At 40.2% G+C, this 22,530-nt stretch overlaps 1 protein-coding gene across 2 annotated transcripts in view; it reads right to left on the bottom strand.

The window, feature by feature from the left end:
- Positions 1-1,553: 1,553 nt before the first annotated feature.
- Positions 1,554-22,530, bottom strand: part of WNT7A (Wnt family member 7A) — a 41,565-nt gene continuing 20,588 nt past the window's right edge. Inside the window, exons 4-5 of one of the 2 annotated variants that reach the window (XR_006180679.1) lie at positions 11,875-12,814; positions 1,554-1,583 (exon numbers count right to left, since the gene is read on the bottom strand). Coding sequence is in view for 1 of the 2 variants with exons in the window: in XM_042880313.1 (XP_042736247.1) it covers positions 12,335-12,814 (480 nt within the window). In the remaining variant the exon portion in view is untranslated. Of the gene's footprint in view, positions 1,584-10,559; positions 12,815-22,530 lie in introns of those variants that run through there. The other variant, XM_042880313.1, reaches the window with a different exon arrangement.

The raw sequence follows: 22,530 nt of genomic DNA, 5'->3' as shown, positions 1-22,530 counted from the left end.
CCTCTGACTGAATCCTGTGACCTTGGGTGTGATCCATAGCAGTGCTGACTTTAATGTATTTTCTAGCCTTAGCAGAAGTACTTTTAGCTGCCCTTTCCCATTAACTTCCCATCTCACTAATAAAATACCAAGAGAATTATATTCACCACTTCTGCCAATTCTAACCGGAAGCAGTTCTGACTCAGGAGCATGAAATGCCTTGCACTGACAGCTCCGGGCTCCTGCTGCCCTGGCTGGGTCTGGCAGTACAGGTCCTCGGCATGGTAGTACAGCCAGACATACGTTACAATACAAGTTCACCCAACCACAGTGTCAGTCTTAAATCTAAGGGCTTTTCAATCACGCCCAAGGCAGCCCAGGGAATACGCTTCCTGTACCTGTGCTGGGTTTTATGGTGAGATTCCCCCAGCTTGAAGTCTTAAAGCTCCAAGTCTGCTCCTGCCCTCCCCCAGACCTGCAAGTAGGCACTTCTGAAAATGCTTGGTATTTGTTTCCACTTGATCATCTCCTGAAGGAGGAAAAATATTTTACTGAGTTATTTTATAGGCTTTTGGTGGGATGATTGAGGACAGGACGCTACTACCTGACAGGAAGGATATTTGCACTCAGGATTTTTTTTTTTTCCTGACATTTGAGGTGATTCCAGTGACACAGGCCTACGTACTACTAAATAAATTATGTTTACACTATAGATCATGGGTCGAAAACCTGGGCAGAGCAGCTAGTTTGGCCGGGTTTCTCTGACTCAGACTGCTGAGCCCTGACACTATGGCAGTTCTATGTCCTCACACCAGTATTTTAAGTAAGGTCAAGAGCTAACGAGCAGAATGTGATCTGCTCTTGCTATCTTTCTGTGATAACATGCAAAATCTCTGCATGTTTGATGTTGCTTCTAGTCCTAGAATAGGATACTGGTGCAGTGGGTACTGGATACAGCCCTGTGGGAGTCTGGATCTCTGTGGTCCCCATGGAGATTTTACACTTCTGCAGCAAAAATCCTCATCCCTTCACACCATCCTAGTGAAAAGTTCACTTTGCAATATCGTTTTCTATATTTCTCAATACAGCTGAAGTAGCCTCAGCATCTTCAGGTCACACAGCAGTTTAATTTCAGCTGTCTTGGCACTGTTTGCAGCAGACATGCATTTCTGGTTTGGAAACCTGGTGGTGGGCAGAAGAGCAGCTTGTGGTCTATGCAAGTGATGTGGGTGGCAAGGAAGTGTGAGCTGCAGCCGACAAAGTTGCTGGAAAGTTTCTTCACTAGAATCTGAAGTTCAGACAAATAGTCCGTGCTGGCTGTAATTTAAATTCAATCAATATTCAGTTAAAAAATAAATAGAAAGCTTTTTAGATCGGTGATGTAAGGGAATGTTGGTTCAAGGAAGTAATTACATATTATGTAGAAAAAGTCAATTTAAGTTCTCAATAATTTACTTAAGTGATTTACGTGACTGATGTGTTGTCTTGACCCAGCAGGGCAGAGAAGCAGACACTAAGTTATGGCATGGTTCCAGCAAAAGCAGCCGTTGTTACTGTCCGACATAAATCATTAGCTACTGTCTCATTCCAGGTGTACACAGGTGCTGTTTAAAAAAAAAAAAAAAGAAAAGCGATAAATTTTATGTTTGTAAACATAACTCTGTCAAAACTAATCCTGTTTCTGGCAGATGAAGATGTTATCCATACCGCTCAGTAAGGCAATATACATTTTCAGGAAATAAAGCTCCCAGTATATAATTAGCTTAAAATGGCAGTCCATAGGGAAGCAAGCGCTGTATGTTAAGCTGGGTAGCTGTGAAAGAAGCTGCTCTCTCTGTCAATATTGCATCTACGCATGGTGGACCGTTCCAAAAATGTCAAGTAAATGTGGCTGGGCTGAGCAGAACAGCTCTGGGCTGAGTCTCTGCTGTGGGCTGCGGGCAGACACTGCGACATCCCAAGGAGCTCTTTGGCCTTCTCCCACTTTCTATACCCTATGTGTGGAAGATAGAGATAGCAATTTGTAGCCATGGCAACTGTGCTGGTGCATGCTGCCTTCCACTTTGCTCACCCTACCTGCGATACACAGGTCCTTTAAAAGATTGGCTTTTGTGCTGTGCTCTTTTTGTAGAGGTGAGAGCCAACTTCAGCCTCTGAAAAGATGAAACCCAAGTGAGCCACTGGTGGTGTGGGTAGGTGTGCTGCTAACTTGGTGCTGAACTGCAGCACGTCTGAATGCACAGCGCTGAGCCCCTTGCTCCTTCCTCATGTAGGAGAGGCTAGCTGTAGCCTAAGCTTAAGGCACTGTTACCCTACCTGCTATCTCTACCAGTGCTCGTGGGATAGGTTGGAGAGGCGTGATGAGACCACGTGAAAATCTTTGAGCTAACTGCGTGTTGTAAAGCTGTGTCCCTTGTTGTACTCAGCCTTCCAAACACTTGGCACAGCAATGTCAGGGTACGACTCCCTTCAGGCTTTGAAGAAGCATCTTCCCATGGCACGGGGACAGGCAGAGCTCAGAGAAGCAGAGCTCAGTTGTGGAAATTGGGTACGGCTGCCCACAGCGTCTGAACGTGGTTTTCAACAGATGCTTTTGAAGCTCTGACTTCACCACTTTTTTAAAAATGCATTGGAAGAAAATAAGTATTTTCTTTAAAAGAGTTGAAGAAACTGATAATAATAATAATGCATTGCAATATAATTCTTCTAGTGCTAATTCAGCCTTAGTGCTAGTGTTCATCATCACTGCTTAGAGGCATTGGAAAAACATCTACCGAGGGTTTTCCACATACATTCTTCTAGTAATCAGTAGCTTAACATTTCTTGAGCTCGGTTATGTAACTAGATCATTAGATTAACATTCAGGACCTATTTACTGTGACAGAAAAACAATACTCCTATGATCTATCATGAGCTGGTTTTAGATTTCTAATTCCAACAGTAAATATGGTTGATAAACTTGCAATGAAATTAACATGATATCCCTGAAATATTAGCAGCATTTTGTGCTTTACAGATGAGAATAGATGTTGAAATTAGTTCTCAAGGAATTAATCTGAATTTCAGTCCTTTCAGGTTTTTGTTCTCTTCATACAGCCTATAAATACAACAGGCAGGGTTTATGTCATTGGACTCGTAATGTTATAAACATTTAATGAAGTTAGATTTGAAGTACAACACATTGTAAAATTGAACTGATCTTGCTGGGGAGACAAAGGGAAGAAAATTGTTCGAGTCGTTTGGAAAACAAATTAAGAATTATATTCACTTAACTTTGAGGTGGAGGAAAAAATACAATCAAGACATATAGACCCATTCTAATTCTACAGACAGGACTGGGACCAGAGGAAGCCTCTGTCCATGTTAGGTGCCATGCTACATAAATTAACAGCGCTGTCAGCAGCTGCAGCAGCCCGACATGAATCACTTGGGAGATGACAAGCAGTGCTTTCCTAGAAATTGGAGGAATCTCACTCTAAACACTGTTGCTCAGATCCATTTTTCACAAAGTAGCTACTCTAGCAGCTGGAGATTTCAGTGCTATCAGCCATATGTTTTCACTCTAGCACCAATATTTAACTTATTGCAGGACGTTCACCTGCTCCCAGCATTGCTCCCATTTCATCAGGCATGGCTCTCACTGTTCGGCTCTCAAGCACGATGCTGTGTCCTTTGGCTGCAGGACAAAGCTCTCCCTCCCAGAAAGGCCTGCAAATGCTTTCCCGTAATTGGCTTTCTAAGGAACATGTTGGAGCGTAAGCTTCTCTCACCTTCTCAAGTGGGAGCAAGGGACTTCACTGGCAGCAAGATCAGCTTGCTGGTATGGTTTAACAGCACCTAGCATCCCCTAAAGTGCTAAGCGGGAAGAAAAACAATAAATAAAAATAAATCCCTATTAGCAAAGGATTACTGTGTAAAAATCTAAGACAATGAGCAGGAAAAGTGAAGGGCAACGGACGTGTTAAAATGCTGCAGACAACAAGCTGCTCAGAGGAAAGTGTATTTGTTCTTTCTTTTTAAAACTCATTATTTATCATCTCTTTTCTTTGGGCCTAATGTCTCACTAATGAATTCCAGGGGGATTTTTGAATCATGGTGATATCATGGGTTAAACCCCTCTCTACTTTTTGAATGTAAATTCTTCTTGACATTCTTACTTATTGCAGAGCATTGACTTCTTTCCTACAACAAAACCAAGCTCTATTTGGTTTTGCATAGTTAACATTTTGCTAATGGGTAGCCAAGATTCTCTCAGCAGCTCAACAACATTTTCTAAAGCACACTGGCGTTGTTGTAGCAACTGGTGGCTGATCTGTGAATAAAGCAGATGTCATTGTGGCAGGAGAAAGAGAAAATAATCTATCACCCAGCCACTACCATTCCTGCCCAAACAAGTCATCAAAATGACAACTTTGGTGTGCAGTCATCAGTTAAGATCTGCCTATCACCTTAACTCATCTTCTCGATGCATAGGCCAACATTATGTTATAAATGCTGAGAATTTCTCAGCTCCTCACTGTTGCCTTTCTCATGAAGACGGCGCAGCGACAGCGAGGATGTGCAGAGGCACTGATGGTTTGCCAGCTTCCCTTTAAGCCTTGATTGATTTTGCACTTTCATCCAAGCTGGTCTGGCCTAAATAAACACAATATATATTCTGGGAAGTTTTTCTCTTTACTGCTTCATTTGAATGCAGTTCATGTGGCTTGCAACTAAAGATGGGCAAGTGTCAAAATATCCTGACTCATACCCAAGAGGAAAGACAGAAACAGAAAAATTACTGTTCCAACTGCTCAGAAAGTTTTAGATCTGTTTACGTATTTTTTAGCTTCTGTTCTCAGTCTCACAGTTTGTACTTAGAGAGCACAGCTCATTGACCTGAGTGAGTCACCTCACATCTCCCTCCTTTAGTAAAAGAAAACACTGTGCAGTTCAGTGCTATCCTGCTAAATGCTTCCCACTAGAACGTTGGATAACTGTTTTATTTGCTTTCAGTGATGATGCATTGCAGTAACTTCTTGCTTTATGGAGACCCACAGATTTTATAGTCAGTTTTAGCTTTCCAGAAGCTTTTGTCCTCACTGCTGTCTGCATCTTCTGACTTAGAAAGTTTGCTCTCTGCTACCTACTTTGCCTCACATCTTTGGCAGTCATTTGACTTAAGAAGACAAAACCGGAGAGCAGGTTTGTATGATTGCCCCAGTGTGTGACTCATACTTAATGTGGAGGCTATTTAATGACGCTGAGAGGAGGAAGGAGTGTCCTCACTTCAGCTATATATGGAGTACAGTGAATCTACTGCATGCAATGAATACATTTCTAAAACGTTAAAATCCATTTATACATGTAAAAATTAAGGCAAATTAGATATTGCTCGAGTTCCATAAAGCAGCATGGCAAAAGCTAGAAATCTGGGCCACAGTCCTAATTCTTTCACAGGCTTCCTTTGTGCCCACTGGCCAGCCCTCTCGTGCTTTGTGTCCTGATTTCCTGTCTGTTTAATAGTGGCTGACTAAGGCCAGGCTTAGTGCAGAACATTTGTTCAGCTTGAAACCATAGCATTCTAGAAGGCCAAAAGGAGTTATACTGTTGATTTGTGGTGTTGGTGGTGTTGTTTTGGTTTTGTTTGTTTGTTTGTTCTTTAAGATATATATATATATATATATATTTTGGTAGTGATAAGTTATACACTTTTTTGTGATAGTGTTACGGTCCAACACTACTGTCTGTGCTGCATCTTCTGTGCTCTTCTCTGTTGACTCCCTTCTCAAGATGTCAAGTACTTAAGATACTCTGTAGTTATAAACAGTTCTGATCAAATATAAATAATTTGAAAACTAAGCTCTATATGGACAGATGTGTAGCCACCCATAGTACGTATTACTGTGGGCTCGCTTATGAAGGAATAGTTGCTAGGAGATAACTTAAGTGCATGAAACAACTCACAAAACAGTTTTCTTGCTGATTCAATGAAATAGACACTTGGTTTTGCTTTGAGCCAAATACCATTGCACTATGAGCTGGGCAACAACTAAGCAGCCTTAGCTTGGGCTGAAATTTGTCCATTCAGCTAAGCCTTCCTTCCCTGGGACACTCAGTAATGAGTCTTCTGTGCTCTGAAATTTTCAAGGATTTTCCTTCCTAAATGCTGCTTCTGTTTTCCAAAGCTTTTCCAGGCTGCACCCTATCTCCAACAGGACATTAGTTTCTTTATCATTCTGGGTTATTCTTGTGTCTCTCTGTGATACTTTTCTGACAAACTGCTTTTCCTTGACCACACCAAAAAGCAGTCTGTTAAAGTTTGTTGGAAATGGCCTCTCTGAAAAATACTATTGTCATCACTTGGAGAGTATCTATGCTGTGAATGGGTCAGAGTGTGTCACAGGAAAATGTAATGCCAGTGACTATACCACAAGTGCCTTAAATTGATTTTGATTTAGTTTATTCTGTAAGTTCTACAACTTCAAAACTAAGCATCATCTCTGGTGCAAGTTCTTGTGCTATCCCATTTGAATTGATGGGTCTACCTGATTGAGAAAAAAACCTCAGCACTCCTTTTACAGTTTTTGCTAGAATTTGTTATACAAGTCTAACCAACTAGAGAACACCTGTTCTGGCCCATTATTTAATTTTGTTTTAAATAACTGCCAATATGAATTTCTGAATAGTACTGAAATGATGAGTGAGGGGGACATGGTGTATTGGATGCAGAGTAATTCCAGATCTCTTGTTTTGGGCTGAAAAAGTAGAGGTACATTGTGAGAGGACAAATGGTTTTGGTGCTGATTGTAGTGCTTCTCCATTGTGTTGTATCCCCACACACGGACAGAAAGTCATGATGCACAGGCCGTCAGGGACTAGGGGTGGATCAGTGAGCTTATAAACACTGCAGAGAGCTAAAACTCCAAGTGCTGGGAGAAAATAAAATAACAAGTAACAAATATATGCTGTAGGCAGGCATGCTGGTGAAAATAGGACAGTGAAGCACCGCAGTACAACAAAGTTGTGCATAGTGTGGTGTTCCCAAGGAAAATTGTCTGTCCATTAATATCAATAAGAGGTGCACAAGGTTTATGTGCTGCTTGTATCAGGTTGGTGACATACTGCTAGTGAACTGCTGGCATGAACAGCCACAAAACTAACTGTGGATCTGGTATGATACACCAAACGTATTTTTTTGTTGTAGAGAAAGGATGCAAGCTAGCAGAGGAAACACAAAAATTAACTTTACATTTTCACATGAAAAGAATTTGGCTATGACTTAATAAGCACAAGTGCTGACAGAATATTGATATCATTCTCTTTACCTTAATTCTTGGTTTTGTGCATGCAAGCCTAGAAATATTTCCTTAAGTATATATGTAAGGTATGATGTAAACATAATCTCAACTTGTCCCAGAGATATCAAATCCAGTTACAGAGCAGAAATGTTTCTTAACAAGAGTTTGATACAGTGACATAGCTGACAGGAAGAAAAGATGTACTTGAGAGCAGCAAGTCATGCTGCCCTTAGAAGTGTGATTTCTCTGGGACTTTTTTGTGGCCCCTCTTAGTTGCCAATGGCACTACATGCTACCAATGAATCCATTAATGTGTATCAACAAAAGGGAAAAAACATACTTCCCTAAAACTCCAAAGCACCAAACTTAAAGGTTTTACAGCATCTCTTCTGAGTAGGGTAAGAGAATCACCAAGTTTTGGTATCCCTCTTCCGTCCTTTAGATCTCTTCTCATCTTGACTTAATCATATGTTATTGTTTGTTGCCAGAGCAAGAATTCCCTTAATTTTTGTTCAATAGTAAAACACCTGCCTTTGAGGAATTCTTGGTATGGTTTTGACCACAAAAACATAACTTAGGTTAGCAGACTACGTCACTTTTCATGGTGAGAGTTATCCAAGATAACCATGAATTGAGGAAGAATGTTTTGGAATGAAGCTGAGGTTTATTGTTTGCAGTTCTGCTGTGTGATAAAATTCCTGTACTCAGTTCAATTTGGTACAGTTTGGGAACAGTAACGCCTTGACTGAGGTGATACCCTGCTGGCTGAGAGCAGCAGTATCAGTTAGATTGGGCCACCCCTGTCTGTGCACGTCTACCACTGCATCTGCTGTTTTGCCAAAGAGAGCTGGAGGGCTTGTTTGGTTGAGCTTCTTGGAGCTATCAGCAAGGGGACTATAATAGTCAATGTCCTCATTTTCACAGTGCACCTCTCTGGGCACCATTTTAATGATGGACATTAAAACCTTGTCAGAAGTGCTTCTGTGGAATCTTCACTGGAATATGTGCACCTGACTGCAGTCTGTGATTCTGTATTCAACAAACTGCTTTTAAAGTGTGATCAGTAACAAACAATTTTATAATCCACGAGGTAATTCGTTGAGCTTTGTGTAATATCATATATGTCCATTACTTTCCTGTTCTAAGTAACTGTGTACCCTTACAATAACTTGACCAAATGAGCCACGTAAGTGTATATGTTAAGGATGTTTTTCATTTGATTATCCCCGTTGAAAGTCATACCTCCGTTAGGCTATGTGCATACATGGCAAAGAAATTTTAGTAATTGACCGATATGAGTTTTGGGTACTTCAGGTATTCAAGTGAATTGTATTCAGGTTAGTTGTCCTTTTGAAAAGGCACCAAGGTAAAATCCTTAAAACCTGTATAGGAATCTCAATCTGGAGTAGCATCTTTTCCACGAGTCAGGCTGTTAGTATCAAATAAGGAAGTGATATTTCATAAATAACAGCTTTCCAACTTGCAGTTGTGTTTGCTCTCTTACTCTTTCTGCTCCTCTTACTCTTCCTGCGGCTTGAATGTATGCTTTCTCTAAAAACCTCTGCTAGGTCGCTAATGTGGATGGCAATCCAGCACTTCCCTGGGTTAGTGCAGATGAAAAGATGTATTTTCTTTTGAGGGCTGTATTGTTCTGCAGTTGTGTGCATTTCAGTCCCATTGTGTGGTTCTTCACCAAGTCAAAACAGAGCTCTTCTATCCCTGAGGACAAAGAACAAACTGTTGTCGGGGGGAGAAATATCTACAAGATCGTGAATCTTTCTCCCTCTCCTGTTTATTCTTTATGCCATTCAAGCACATTTAGAGAATGGCCAATTAACTCCAGACACAGTGGATTCTGATGGCCAGATTTCCCTTATCTAAGTGGACACTGCCAAAAATTTTCAAATGCTCTCTAGTTGAATGCATTTGGTTTTCCTTGACCTTTAATTCATACTTTGCAAACTGATACTTCAGATATCAGTCAAATTGAAATTTTCTCTAAGTAGTGCACAGATCAGCAGTAGTACTGTAAACCCAACGGTTGGGCTAATGTGTACTGAATTCATTTAATTATGCACTCCTTTATTATATGAGCAAAACTGTTGAAAGACATTTGTCTTTCAAGAATTAGCCTGCTGGCTGTCCATTGCATGTCACTGCATACTGAAATATACAGGAAGCAGAAGACTTATGGGTTACTTTCCTATGGAAAAACATGCTACAAAAGTTACAACTTGTAAAATAGCTGTAATCAGTGAAGAAAACACACTTCTGATGATATCTGCTAATGTAAAAAAAAAAAAAAAAAAAAAAAAAAAAAAACAAAGTAAAAATAAATACAAACAGAGGAGAAGAGATTCCAAAGTTAAACATTAGATCTGAGCTACTTAACCATAATGGAGCATTGTAATTAACACCCATTACTGTATGTAGTTCATTACATTTTATGCCTTCTCAATTCTCGGTGCATGGAATTCAGAACAAAAAGCATGAAAATTCCATGAAAATAATTGCTTTTATATAGCTTTATATTGACGAGTCATAAGTTTGAATGTAAGTTATGTTCACCATTTTACCTAGCTCTTTCATAACCTTTCATGAATAACAGAAAAATTATACGACATGTTAAGTGGCAGGTCTGCAAAAACCATATTTAATTCCAGCTATGCACTGCAAGGAAACTGCTTGGGCTTTTGTTCTTATATGAATATATGTGAGAGGGAGTTTGAAAGAAAGCCACGTCACATTCAGACAGCTTCTGAAAGGTCAGGCTATCCTACTGAAACTGCAGCATCTCTTAAAGTACTTCTGGATGTTTTGTCTCAAAAAGTTTTCTGACAGTTCTTCCCATTGCAGTATTAGATGGGAGTTATGCCTTAGAAAGAGGATTGGTGCCAAGATGTGTGTCACCTATTCCTTGCCACACTTGCTGTTATTAACAGGAATCAGTGAATATGGTGCATACTGCCTACTGGTTTGTTGCCCTTACTGATGCCTCATTAAAGGTGTGAGATCCTGTATTATCAGCATTATCATTAACTTTGGGCCATGTTTCTTACCCAATGGGGGGAGGAAAAAAAAAAAAAAGAAAAACATTGAAATTGGATTGTTTTTATCAGCCACAAAAGAATCCAGCAGGAGGAACAGAAAGCTTCCAAAAGCAGAAAAATATTTGCTTCTCTTATATCTGGAGAAATGAACAGTGATGAAAAAGGAAATGCCATAAAGGGAACAGAAGGTTTAACTGGGCTCTGAAAAACAAGAGAGCAGTCTTTAAATTTGCCTAGGTGTTTTTTTGGGTTTTTGAGCTCCGGCCTTTTGGAGGAAAGAATAATGTAAATGCCAAAGAGAGTTGGACAAAAAGTAAGCATTGTATCCTATCTATGAGAAGCAGACGATGTGTATCACGCTAGTTTTTACAGTCACAGTCTACAGTCTTCCACTGATTAAAATCAAATTTGACAGTAACACAATATAGAGGTTTAACTGACAGCACACACAGCACATTTGCTAGTCATAACGCCAGAGTTTAATGACTGATGCATGTGGGAAGCTAATTCGGATTTTTTTTCCTGAATGGGATAAGTGAGCATCCAGTTAATACCAATCATGAATTCAAGCCATGTGACAAAATTGATGCTACATACCATGTTCTTGTTTTGCAAATTCTGCAGATTGAGCTGCAGGAAAAGAGCCAGTTTGTACACACATCCGGAGAGAAAGTCCATTCTGCTTTCTGACACATCCACCAACTGCAGCTGAATGTATCCAGCTTGCTGCTGTTGTGTCCACAAGCTAATTAGCCTTTCTCTGTTAAATAGCCTAAGAATTACAAATTGTATGCCTGTTTTGAGAAAAAGTACAGGTTGAACAAGCAGACGTAGTATAAATAAAATATTTATATAAAAATAGTCTCTTACAAAATATACTCTCTTATCCTATGGTTGATTTTCCAAAAGGTGGAAGTTTGTCTGGAGTTTCTTATTTTTAGACATATTTCAAACAGGATTTTATTAATGTTTCTTTCTTTAATTGAAGGAAAAAAAAAAAAGAAAAAAACCTTGGTAAAGATTTGCAACCCTTACCACTACCTTTTGTTCCAGACAACTAGCAGCAAACAGGGGAAAAAAAAAAAAAATTCAGTGTGTTTGTGTATGTACATATATATATAAAATGCCAACTTTTGTACTTAAACATCTAGTACACATCCTGCAAGTCCAACTATTAGAAATATCCTAGGAAAGAACGATATATACAGCTCCAGTTTTACCTTGCTGTTTCTAGAAAATTATTCCACAAAGAAAGCAAGCTATCTACTTTAATTGCAGAATAGTTCCAAAAATGTCGGTAGAGTTCTTTTTAATTAAATAAATTAATATTAGTTTTATCTGAATAAATTGTTAAATATTGCTATTATTATGTCCCACGTGTCCCAAATCCCTGTGCTAAATCTGCAGCACGCACACGCACACAAAAGGCAGATAAAGCAGTGTCTACAGAAAATTTCAACAGTTCTGCTCGCTGTAGCAAATGTTATGAAGTGGAAAGATGGGCAAGACCAGCAGAAGCTTTTCACACGTGTAGAAGCCTACATCTGTATCATCCGCACACTCACTTGGGCGAGTCACAGCGGGGCACTGTCCATCGCCTCCTGTGCAAAGCCCGTGTCTGAGGGTTTGTCCCCCACTCTCCCTGCTCCTTCTACACACAAGTTTTTGACCATCTTTTTTTCCAAACCAAGAGTTCATTGCCGTGGTCAGAAAATTTTCTCCGGTGTCTCTTCACAAGGCAGTCACTGCTTTTTTGCTATAGAAGTGCAGATAAATTGAAGTCATCTCTCTGTCTCATGTGGCAGGGGGCTTAGTGGAGTTTGAGGTTTTATTATTTGTTTCTTGGCTGACTTTTGTTAAGAGTCTGAAATATGTATCCACAAACGTGAGAAGAAAAGACAGGGATCCATTCATCAGCATTTCTTCTGGGAGAGCAGGTCTTTGCTACGGTCTTGTGTAGGTTTGTTGAGCGCATGTGCAAATGTACTCATGGCAGGGACACGGTCAGCCTGTCCAGCCACGGACTCACTTACAGGTATATACTTCTGTTCTTTCACTGCATGTGTTACATTTAACATAGCAGCACCAATGAAATTTGCAGTTGCACTGCCACACTCTCGAGTACTGGTGTGTGTTGTAACCTCGACCGCAGCACATCAGGTCGCAGCCATTGGACTGCTGGGCCGTCTTGTTGCACATCCTCCCCTGCGTTCCCACGCTGCCTGTGACGGGGTCCTCTTCACAATAATTGGGAGATTTTTCTATGTACACTAAATCTGTATCCATGGGTTTGCGATACGAAAGTGGCTTCTTTATTTTGAGGAAAGTTGGGCGCTTGTTGCGACTTGCCCTCACTGGCTCGACTTGAACTGCTTCGTTGTATTTGTCCTTAAGGATGTAGCCCAGCTCCCGGAATTTCGGCAGAGTTGTCCAGCATGTTTTAGTGGTACAGGATCCCGAGACCCCATGGCATTTGCACTCTAACTTCATGTTCTCTTCCAGAATCTGGATTTGGAAGAACAAAGAATGATGCATTAATAAAAACCAGACGCTTTTAAAAATCAAAGTGGAAAAAAAAACAAAACCAGGGTTATCTGATGCACGTGGAGGAGTTTGTTCTCCATCATAAACTGTCACCAGACATAAGCTGGGTTCCCACCAAAGCTGTGGGTTCTGCTTTCCTGGAGATGCTGTTGCAGGTATCAGCTGAGCTCTACATGCAAAGCCAATTCTCCACTTGCAATTTGGGTTAAGCAGGGAAGGTGACTGCCTAATTTCATAGCCTATGGGCCAAGGGTAAATTGAGATCCTCATTAACCACAGCTTTTGTTCTCCTTCATTTGCCAAAGACTTTTACTGTGTACTGTGCTTCAGATTTGTCTCTTGTTCAACTTTTGGCATATGGCAGCAAAGTAAGGAACTAGCAGAAAAGCCCACCTTTACAACTGCAACTTTACACAAAACACCAAATGCAGAATTCCCTTTGAACTCAGCAACAGATACCAGACCTTAATTTTTGCAAATAGAGATTCCAGAATAAAGCACATTTTGGTTCTTTGACCTGAAAATGGTGTAAGCTGGAGCAAGTTGTGAACAAGCAGATAAATGCTATCAATGCTTATCCTTCTGTTGGTGCCACGCTGATCAGCAGAGTTGAGCAGTCATTCCTGCAGGCATCATCTATTCAAAGTGTTGCAAGTTAGTGCTCCAGTTTGGAAATCTTAAGTACTATTTCAGTATACCATAGCCTTAAATTTGCCTTTGCTTAATGTATAGTTTAACACAGTCTTCCCAGTTCTTTCTGGAAGCTTTAGAGCATTTTGCTATCTCTCACATGGATAATGGAGCATAAAAAATGCCCAGGCTACTCTTCAAGAAAACTGGCTTTGTCTTAAAGCATGAGGAGTAAGAGTAAAGAGAAGGAATTCCATTCATGTTTTGCCACTGATTCTTGTTAACAAAAGAAATAAAAATCTACCTCCGTAATAATGTAAAAGCTTCTCAAAATATTAATATCATGACTTGCTCCACTCTGTCTCACATTCTCTTCTATGTTATGTCTTATGTTTAAGACTGAGTTGTCACTACTTCCCTTTTGACAGTAACAAGCTTCGTGTTCCCTTCATCCTTCATATTCCTTGAAACTTTATCCCTGTATCTTCTCCCTCCTGCTTTTTGCTTACCAGCCCAAGTCACAGCCAACTAGAACTGGATGCCAACTTAGACCCTGCTGTTTGTCCTGAGCCCGATAGCTGCCCTCACATCATGGCTATACTATGCTAGTGCTAGAGAACATACTAATTGAGAGAATCATTCAAGCAATTAATTTCCCACTGGTGTTGGCTTGCAAAGAGAACAGAACAATTCCGATTGCATTCTGCCTGGCCAGGCAGATAGCAGCAGAGGGAAGCCCGGTGGGGGATTATCTGTGTTCAGGGTGTGGCCTCATATTTTTTCCCGACAATTCTCAGCAGATCTGTGCAGTCCCAAACCTGGGCAGCCTGGAAGGCAGGAGGGAGGTCAGTGACATGGAAATCTGAATTAACCTTTTGCTATAATCCCCCACTTTTAGGCTTAGACATTAGGAAAACTTACCATGCAGACACCAGCTGCTTTCTACTAGCTTATTATTCATGGCTGTTCCTATGTCACCGAGGCACAGGAATTGCTATTACCTAACCTTAGGTTAGTATGCACCTGTTTTCTTAATTCACTGTTCTTCCTCTGCCCCTTTTCAGTGAAAAAAAAAAAAGAAAAAGATTTCAAAGGCATTAAAATGGCTTTGGTTTTATTTCAGTCCATCCAGTGATGTGTCAGTACAGGAATACTGTAAAAACCCCTACAAAGTATATATCTAAGATTTTGATGGCTGTGAACTTAGCCTGTATGGTATCACATTATGTGCTACTGTTTTAAAATTAAATTTCTAGGCAAACCATCCACCCAATGGCTGCCCATAAAACTCAGATGCAAGAAACTTTTATATTCAGATCTACATCTTAACTTGTAGTTCTGCTCAGACTTTGGCTTACGTTTTGCATTATCTTGTTATCTTGAGTTTCTCTCTCAACCACTGCATACTTCTTTTATTGCTCACTCATTCATAAGGTAGTATGCTTAGAAGATAGATTAGGAGACAGAAAAGGAGTTATAGCACAGTAACCGGAAAAATAACATAAATTCTTTTAGTCTCATTTGTACCTTTTTAAAAGCTCTCCTTTTTTTAATTTGAAACTAGCCAGGGATACATTTCTGGGTCCTAATTCAATCAGTGCTTGCGTTCAGATGTCTGGTCTTATAGCTGGTCAGATGTTCAAACTTGCAACAAAATATTTCTAACATTCAAATCCTTCCAATTGACTTGAAACATTAATACAAACCGCATAATGGCCTAATGCCGTCTGTGCAGGTAGAGCTTTTCTTTCCTAAAGTGTACATAGCCTATATTGCCTTTTGGTTTATTTCATTACCATCCCACTTACAGACAGGGATCTCTGAGAGAATGAGCAGTGCCCCTGAAAGAGCTGAGCAAGCAGCTGGAGTGGTCCAGAACCAGGCTACTGTGTGCCGTGTGCTGGCCTTGTGCTCCAGGTGGCAAAATGCCATCCCCAACCAGCCACTGGATTTCTGGTCTCATCTGGGGCTGGATACAGGCAGTTAAACAGGCTCGCTTCACCTGAAGATGGGAAGTTTGACCAATACTAGTTGAGCCCAGGCTCTATGGGTCCCTTTTAGGTGACAAAAAACACATGGGGGTGTAGGCAGGGAACAGACAGACAGATGGGAAAGAGTTTTGATGGCTTTTGTGGTTTTTTTTTTTACATAATACTTTCTAAGATGTTCTAGCTAACTCTCCCATTTCTACTGGCACCTATTGGGGTTGCATTTCTGAGGAAACATGCTAAAATCACTCAAATACAACTGCCTAATTTGGGCCTACTGCACTATGCCATCAAACTTTCCTTTCCATCTCTGACTCTCCTAGCCCAGACTCTCAGCCTCCCACTCACAAACCCTTGTATTGGTTTTGTTCTTTTTCATACATCCTCCTTGCAGTTTCTTTCAGTGCAGCATTTTGCAAATCCAGCTGGAGATTAATTTGCTTTTATAGCATTAGAAAATAGGCTACATGTAGTTTGAACCATCTGTCCCAGGCAAAAGCTGGTAATGGTGATTTGATAATTTCGTTGCACTGTGATATTTAGTACCTGGACTCTTTTTTTGAAAGTACTCTTTGGGTAGGAACAGGATGCCTTCCCTGTGGTTTCCATGAGCCACAAGAAGCACTCTACCCCTTCTCTTCAGCACTCAGTCTGTGTTAAAAAGAGGAAACACTGAATCTTTTGAAAACAGGATTTGCTCCTTTGGAGGTTTTAGCCAGCAGCTCATACTTTTCATGTTAGATTAAGACTTCGTGTATGTTGCAGACTGATTTTCCTAAAGTGTATGAGGCTTGAAGGGTGACAGATTTTAAATCTTTTTCCTCTGTTTCTTACCAAATGACAATATCCAGCTCCGTTAGCCTTGGAAAGTAAATGTATACACCAGTGAGTGCTCTAAACTGGATTAGATGGTAACAAAGAGCTGGAGTTCTTTTAGCTTTGTCCACTTTTTCTTTGAGTTCCTATGGTAAACTGTCAGTACTTGTTTCTCTCTTTCTCTCTCCTTTGCCATTAGCCTCTGGGAAATAGTTTGTGAGAAGAGAACTTGCGCTGGCTCTCTCTGTTGATGTTATCTTCAGATATAGTACCTTTGGGCACTGCCATAAGGAACATAACATGTTTTTTCTTTGCCTTTAGTTTTGTAGAAAATCTGTAGGGTGTGTCAGGTGAGGGTGGCAAGCTGAAGCCCTGGAGAGCCGTTGGAGCAGCAGGAACTAAAGGGGATTGGGTGTGTGGGTTTCAGCAAACGCAGAGGTGGCTGTGTGGCTGACACGGTCAGAAAGCTGGTTTCCCTCCTGCAATGGGTTTTCTCAGCTCAGCATCCCTTCTGGCTCATAACTGATCCAGTCCGTGCTGCGTATTTCCCTGGGTGCTCAATACTGAAGCGCATATGGCTTCCTAAATGCATCTTCCAGGGCAGTCTGGAGCACAATGTGCCCCCCAGTGTGGACAGGTAATGCTGAAGCACAACGCTTCACCAGAACACTGAAGACTCAATGCCAAAGCTGTCCTGACTTAAAAGCATGAAATATACTCAACCATCACACCTGCAGGGCATTCTTCACCAAGATTTCGCACAGACACTCCTGCCTCACAGCATGGTACCAATATCATAGTAACTCTAACTCCAGTCTATGTGTGAAGCATATACAAACAGGGAGACAGTGGATACTGATTTCTATCTTACTGGGACCATAAACTCTCTCAATTTCATCTGATGTTGCATCACCTGGATCAGGAAATACCTGTCTCCTATAAGGGCTTGCAGATGCATCTCTACTAGAGATCAGAGAAAACAAAACCACCGACAAAACCGAATTTTTCACGCTGGAGAAGAACACGGAAGGACAGCTCTCTGGGAAGCAGTGCCAGTGCCTCACCTCTCTTTGAGTAAAGAATTTTCTCCTAACATCTCATCTAAATCTCCTTTCTGTTTAAAGCCATTCCCTCTTGTCCTATTGCTATCAGACTGTATAAAAGTTGGTCCCTTCCTGTTCATAAGCTCTCCTCAAAGACAGAGGCAAAGAATGCACATGCAGGCTGAAAAAGGGCTATCTCTATCTACTTAAAATAAGTAGAAAATTACTCTGCCACTAATTTCATTTAAGTGTGACAATAATCTCAAAACAATACAACCATTTAAGTAACTTGTTAGGACTGTCTTAACACCAGAGCTTTGAAATTTGAGGAAAATAAAGATAGTACTTAGTGCCTTTTGACTTGAAAACAAAAATGAACATGAAAGAGCGTAAAAGGAGAAATGCTGCCAAAGACAAACCCTACAAAGCCTTTAAAAAGTGTGAGAAACTGTGTATTTTAAAAGTACCGACATGGAAATCTATGGCAAGAACATGAGCAAAAAGATTATTTACCACCAGTGGATGTCCAATAGCGATATTAATAGAACTGTTGTAAAATGTGTTCTGTAAAGTCAAAACATTTTTTGCATATCTTATGGCAAACTAACTGTGAATGAGTCTGGAATTGACTGTGTCCCACACTAAAAGTGACTCATTCCAGACAGTCTTTCATATTTCAGTTGATTGTATCATCAACGCCTTAATCAGCACAGTGAGATGATGGCTTTTCCTCATATTTTTTCATTAGTAAATCTGTGTAAAATCATATGTGAAATTGAAGTCAGCATCAGACGGATTTGTTACACAGATTATCCCAAAATGCTACTACCATTGGTAGCTTAAACCTTTTTTCTAAGAAATTCTAAGAAATTTTCCATTTCTAATAAAAAATGGCCAGGAAATCAGCATAGAACATGACCAATCATACACCAATCAAATCACCATTACATTTTCCTAGAAATATCTGTCTAAAGAAAATCATGCAGACTGTCTAAGGACTAATTATGAAGACAGCTATGAGAATGCTGATAAATGACAGAATGCTAGAAACATCCCAGCTTGTACCCAGTACAACCATTTACCTTCAATATTTTATAGTTCAGAAACACTTCTTCCAAATTCTAACTCATAACTCCTTTTCATATGAAGAGTTCATAAATTCTGTTCTCTCATAAATTTAACCTTTTGTGCACTCCCACAACGCAGGAGGTTCCTCACCTTTCTTTACAGAGTTTGATAATCATTTTGATTCTTTCTCACCTCGAACGTTAGTTGCCCTTTACTTCAGCTTTGTAAAGTTGAGCACATGCAGCAGTTATTTCCTAAATACAGCTTCTATTTCCACAATGTATCAAATGAGTAAAGAAAAATACAGATGTTAGTCATTCAGAATGGTCACACCGCTCACGTAGTGGTGTCAGCATGCGCAAGCCAAATGAGATTTTCTTTTCTTTCCCTTGGTAAGTTGCATCACTTCAATTAGAGGACAGAAGACCTAATACCCTTCATTCAATGACTGATGCTGTGCAGAATAGCAAATGAACCCCCAAGTCTGAGAGCACCAGTAAAAGCTGAGAGGAATTAAGCAAAAACATTTTCTCCCATGTATTTTTATTTTAGCTCTGTTAACTTTCAGCACTTGCTGTGCATTAAATCTATTATCACTGCTTCTGAGACCAAGAACGAAAGAGCAGTTAAAAAAACCCAATTCTTACGGTATACCTTCACAATTGTTACCTTTGACAAATAGTTGGATATAGGATAGGAAGGGTGCCAGAGATATAATGAGACAGATTCTCACTCTATATTAAATGCTCTTCTCAAATTTAACCACAAGGCATGGCCCTTGCCTTTCTTCAAACTGCAGGGACAGCTCTTTGAAATAAAACAAGGTGTCATGATACTTTGGCTTTCTGCCACTGAGGGGTTCCTCCAGGAGAAAACCTTATATCCCATCTAGCTGTTCCTAGGATAAGCCTCTGCCAAAACCTCTCAGTCTTACAAAAGTATCTAGAAAAGTGGATTCCATGTATGCGGCTCAAAGTCTGTATCTTGCTTGCCTGTTCCTCAGTATTTTTCTCTGACGGCTCCACAAATCTAATCATGGTCCCTGAAAGTCAAATAAGGTTCTTCAGTTTTTATTTATCTTCATCAAGATACTGCTGGAGGAGATAGTGGGCGCGATGTGGCAACACCTGATGTTAATAGCTCAACAAAATCTGATATGAACTTGAAAGGAATGATACACAAAGAAATCCACACTGCCACGTCAGGCAGTCCCTCCTCAGAGCAGGTCTCCTGCCAGGTATTCTCCCTCACCCCCTCCATTTGCATCGTATCTGATAACAGCTACAAGCTGGTAGTCTGTGGGATTCCTTGCCTTTTTACGTCTCTCGTGAACACATTCCTGTTTTCCCCAGAGAGAATGTACCTGCGCCTTTCTCTCTCTGGTCATCAAAATGTAAAGCGAAACCATTAATTCATGAGCTGGAACCATGAGCTTCAGGCTGAGTTTCACATGCTCTTAAGGGATGTGGCTGGTGACAAAGTTTTTCTGACTAACACCAAATACAAAACCTTCTTCCCCACCTTTCCTTCTGCTAGCAGGAAGTCCTTTATAAAAGCTTTTCTCAACTATGAATTACGAAGCTAATGCTTAGATAAAGTTTTATACCAGGAAATGGACTTAAAGTGTTGTTTCTACTGAACTGCTGGCAAATAGGTTGTGAGATTGGGGGTTCTTGGTGTAGGATTTTTTGTTTTCCAAGTTGCTAGTGACAAATACACTGTACTTGAAAATCAGCTTGAGAGTTTAAGTGGTTACTGCTTTGATGCCTTTTTGGTACGTCTGTCCGCAAGAATGGTCTGACTTGTACTTTGTTTCTATAGATTTTTCTATTTAAAAGCAAGTATTTTAACAGGAAAAAAAAGGAAATAATTTGAAAACATAGCTGTCAATGTGTTTGATAAACTACTTGCTAGTTAAAAAAATAACTCTTGGGAGACCCATTATCACCTAAGATTAGACTGGATCAATGTAGTGCCAAGTAAGTGTCATCATGTTGGAAGTTTAAAAATCAGTCATAAAAAGGAGTTTGGAAAAAATAGTTCTGGAAGAAAAAAAAAAAGGTTTCTTTTAATGGGCTTTCACCTACAATTATTGGAAGTTGAATTTTCTTAGAGCCATTCAATAACTGGGGCTGTTCAGCCTGGAGAAGAGGAGGATCCAGGGAGACCTGAGAGCAGCCCTTCAGTAACTAAAGGGGATGTAAGAAGGAAGCGGACAGACTCTTTAGTGGGGTTCATTGCATAGGACAAAGGGAAATGGTTTCAAACTAAAAAGGGGGGTTTCAAACTAAAAGAAGGGGGATTTAGATTGGCTATAAGGAAGAAGTTTTCTACAGTAAGGGCAGTGAGGCACTGGCACAGGCTGCCCCGAGTGGTGGTGGATGCCCTGTCCCTGGAGTCACTCAAGGTCAGGCTGCACGGGCTCAGGGCACTTGATGGAGCTGTAGCTGTCTCTGTTCATTGCAGGGAAGCTGGACCAGATGATCTTTAAAGGTCCCTTTCAACTTAAAAGATTCTATGATTCTATGTGAATTTATACTTGCTATTTGTATAAGTGAAAGTATGAATTCCTAACCCCAGACTGAAACAAGGTTGTGAGATTAAGGGAAGCATTGTCTAGGATGCAAAACTGACACTGTGGGTATGATGGATTACAGCTTGTCAAATACTCTTCTTGCCTGGTTTACCTGTATAATGAAGCTAAAGTAGACTGGAAAATGGGATGATGGTGCTACAGAATTATGGATAGAGTTGTTGGTTATATTATCTAGTTCACCTTCTTATCACTACGTAAGTTTTCTATAGTATGTATCTTCCTCTGCAAAAACATACTGGACATTCTGTTCATGCTAAAAGGGAATAAAAGGTGATGATGAAGGTGTTTTGAAAATGGAGAAACAACATGACGTTCACTGACACTACGATGATTTACAAAGAAAATGACACAGCAAATTTTCTGGATTTGGACAACGTAGCATTTCTTCTTATACAGAATCACAGAAACCCTCAGGTTAGAAAAGACCTTCAAGATCATCAAGTCCTGAAAAAAACCTGACCATACTACCCTAACTCTAACAACCACCACTAAAGCATGTCCCTGAGTATATCATATGTACTTTCCTTACATTCTGGTGACACATTAAAAATCACTCCAAAATACTTCTGAAACAGGCCTGTGATCTGTGTAGTATTGTACTATGTATTTGAAAGATGATGAATGTCCATCATTGAAAATGCCACTTTCCCTAATCTTGCTTCATTCTATGAGCTCATTGTATGGATCAGAGACTAATGAAGTCAGCTAAATCTTGACCAAGTAATGTCTGCAGACATAGACCTCTTCAAAGTTAATATAATCATTCTAACATCCTGTGTCCAGTGAATCTGGTTTTAGCTTTGATCTTGGGATGGTGATCTTCACTTGTACTCCGTGCTTCTAAATGGCAATGCATTGAGATTTAGGGTGGTGTGCCTTAAAAAATAACAACAAGAAATAAAATTTGTCTACAGTTTATGCGTTAGGATGCCATTTCAGAAGTAATTGGAAGTACTCCTAGATAAGATGAAGCAAAATTTATGTTCCTCAAGTTGAGAACACAACAGGTTAAAGACTTAGGGGTTACTCGGGTTTTGTTACAGCCTTGCTCTGCTAGTCAGGGATGTCAATGCCATCGCTTTGGGCTATCTCACACAGCCTGAGTAATACTTCACTGCTGAGGTAAAAGAAGAGGAAGAAAAAAAGGTAGGGAAAACAGGAAATGACACAACTCAAATCCATCCTTGTCACAGCTAATGTACGCAGAGTGAGGGATGGTACAGGGTTGACTCGTTCCCACTACACTTCATCTTCCATTTAACTCTCCCCACTGGTAGCAAAGCGCTCAGATGAAGTGCTGCTGGCACTGAATAATAAAGAACTGGGAGCACCCAGGTAGAGCATTTTGACAAATGCTTTAGCTGTCAAGAGAAAAGTTTCCAAAGTGTGATAGAAACCGAACAGCCTTACTTGTTCCAGACAACTCATCAGAAAACACCTCTTGTGCTAAACTAATAAAGCCAGATACTGGCGAGAGCGCTAGTTGCAAAATAATATCACTTCATATTGCTTCCACATATTTTTAACCAATGGCCA

Source organism: Lagopus leucura, unplaced genomic scaffold (assembly GCF_019238085.1).
Source record: "Lagopus leucura isolate 7727_CA_CO unplaced genomic scaffold, USGS_WTPT01 Super-Scaffold_100026, whole genome shotgun sequence".
Classification (NCBI taxonomy): domain Eukaryota; kingdom Metazoa; phylum Chordata; class Aves; order Galliformes; family Phasianidae; genus Lagopus; species Lagopus leucura.
This window is presented reverse-complemented; position numbering and strand designations above follow the sequence as displayed.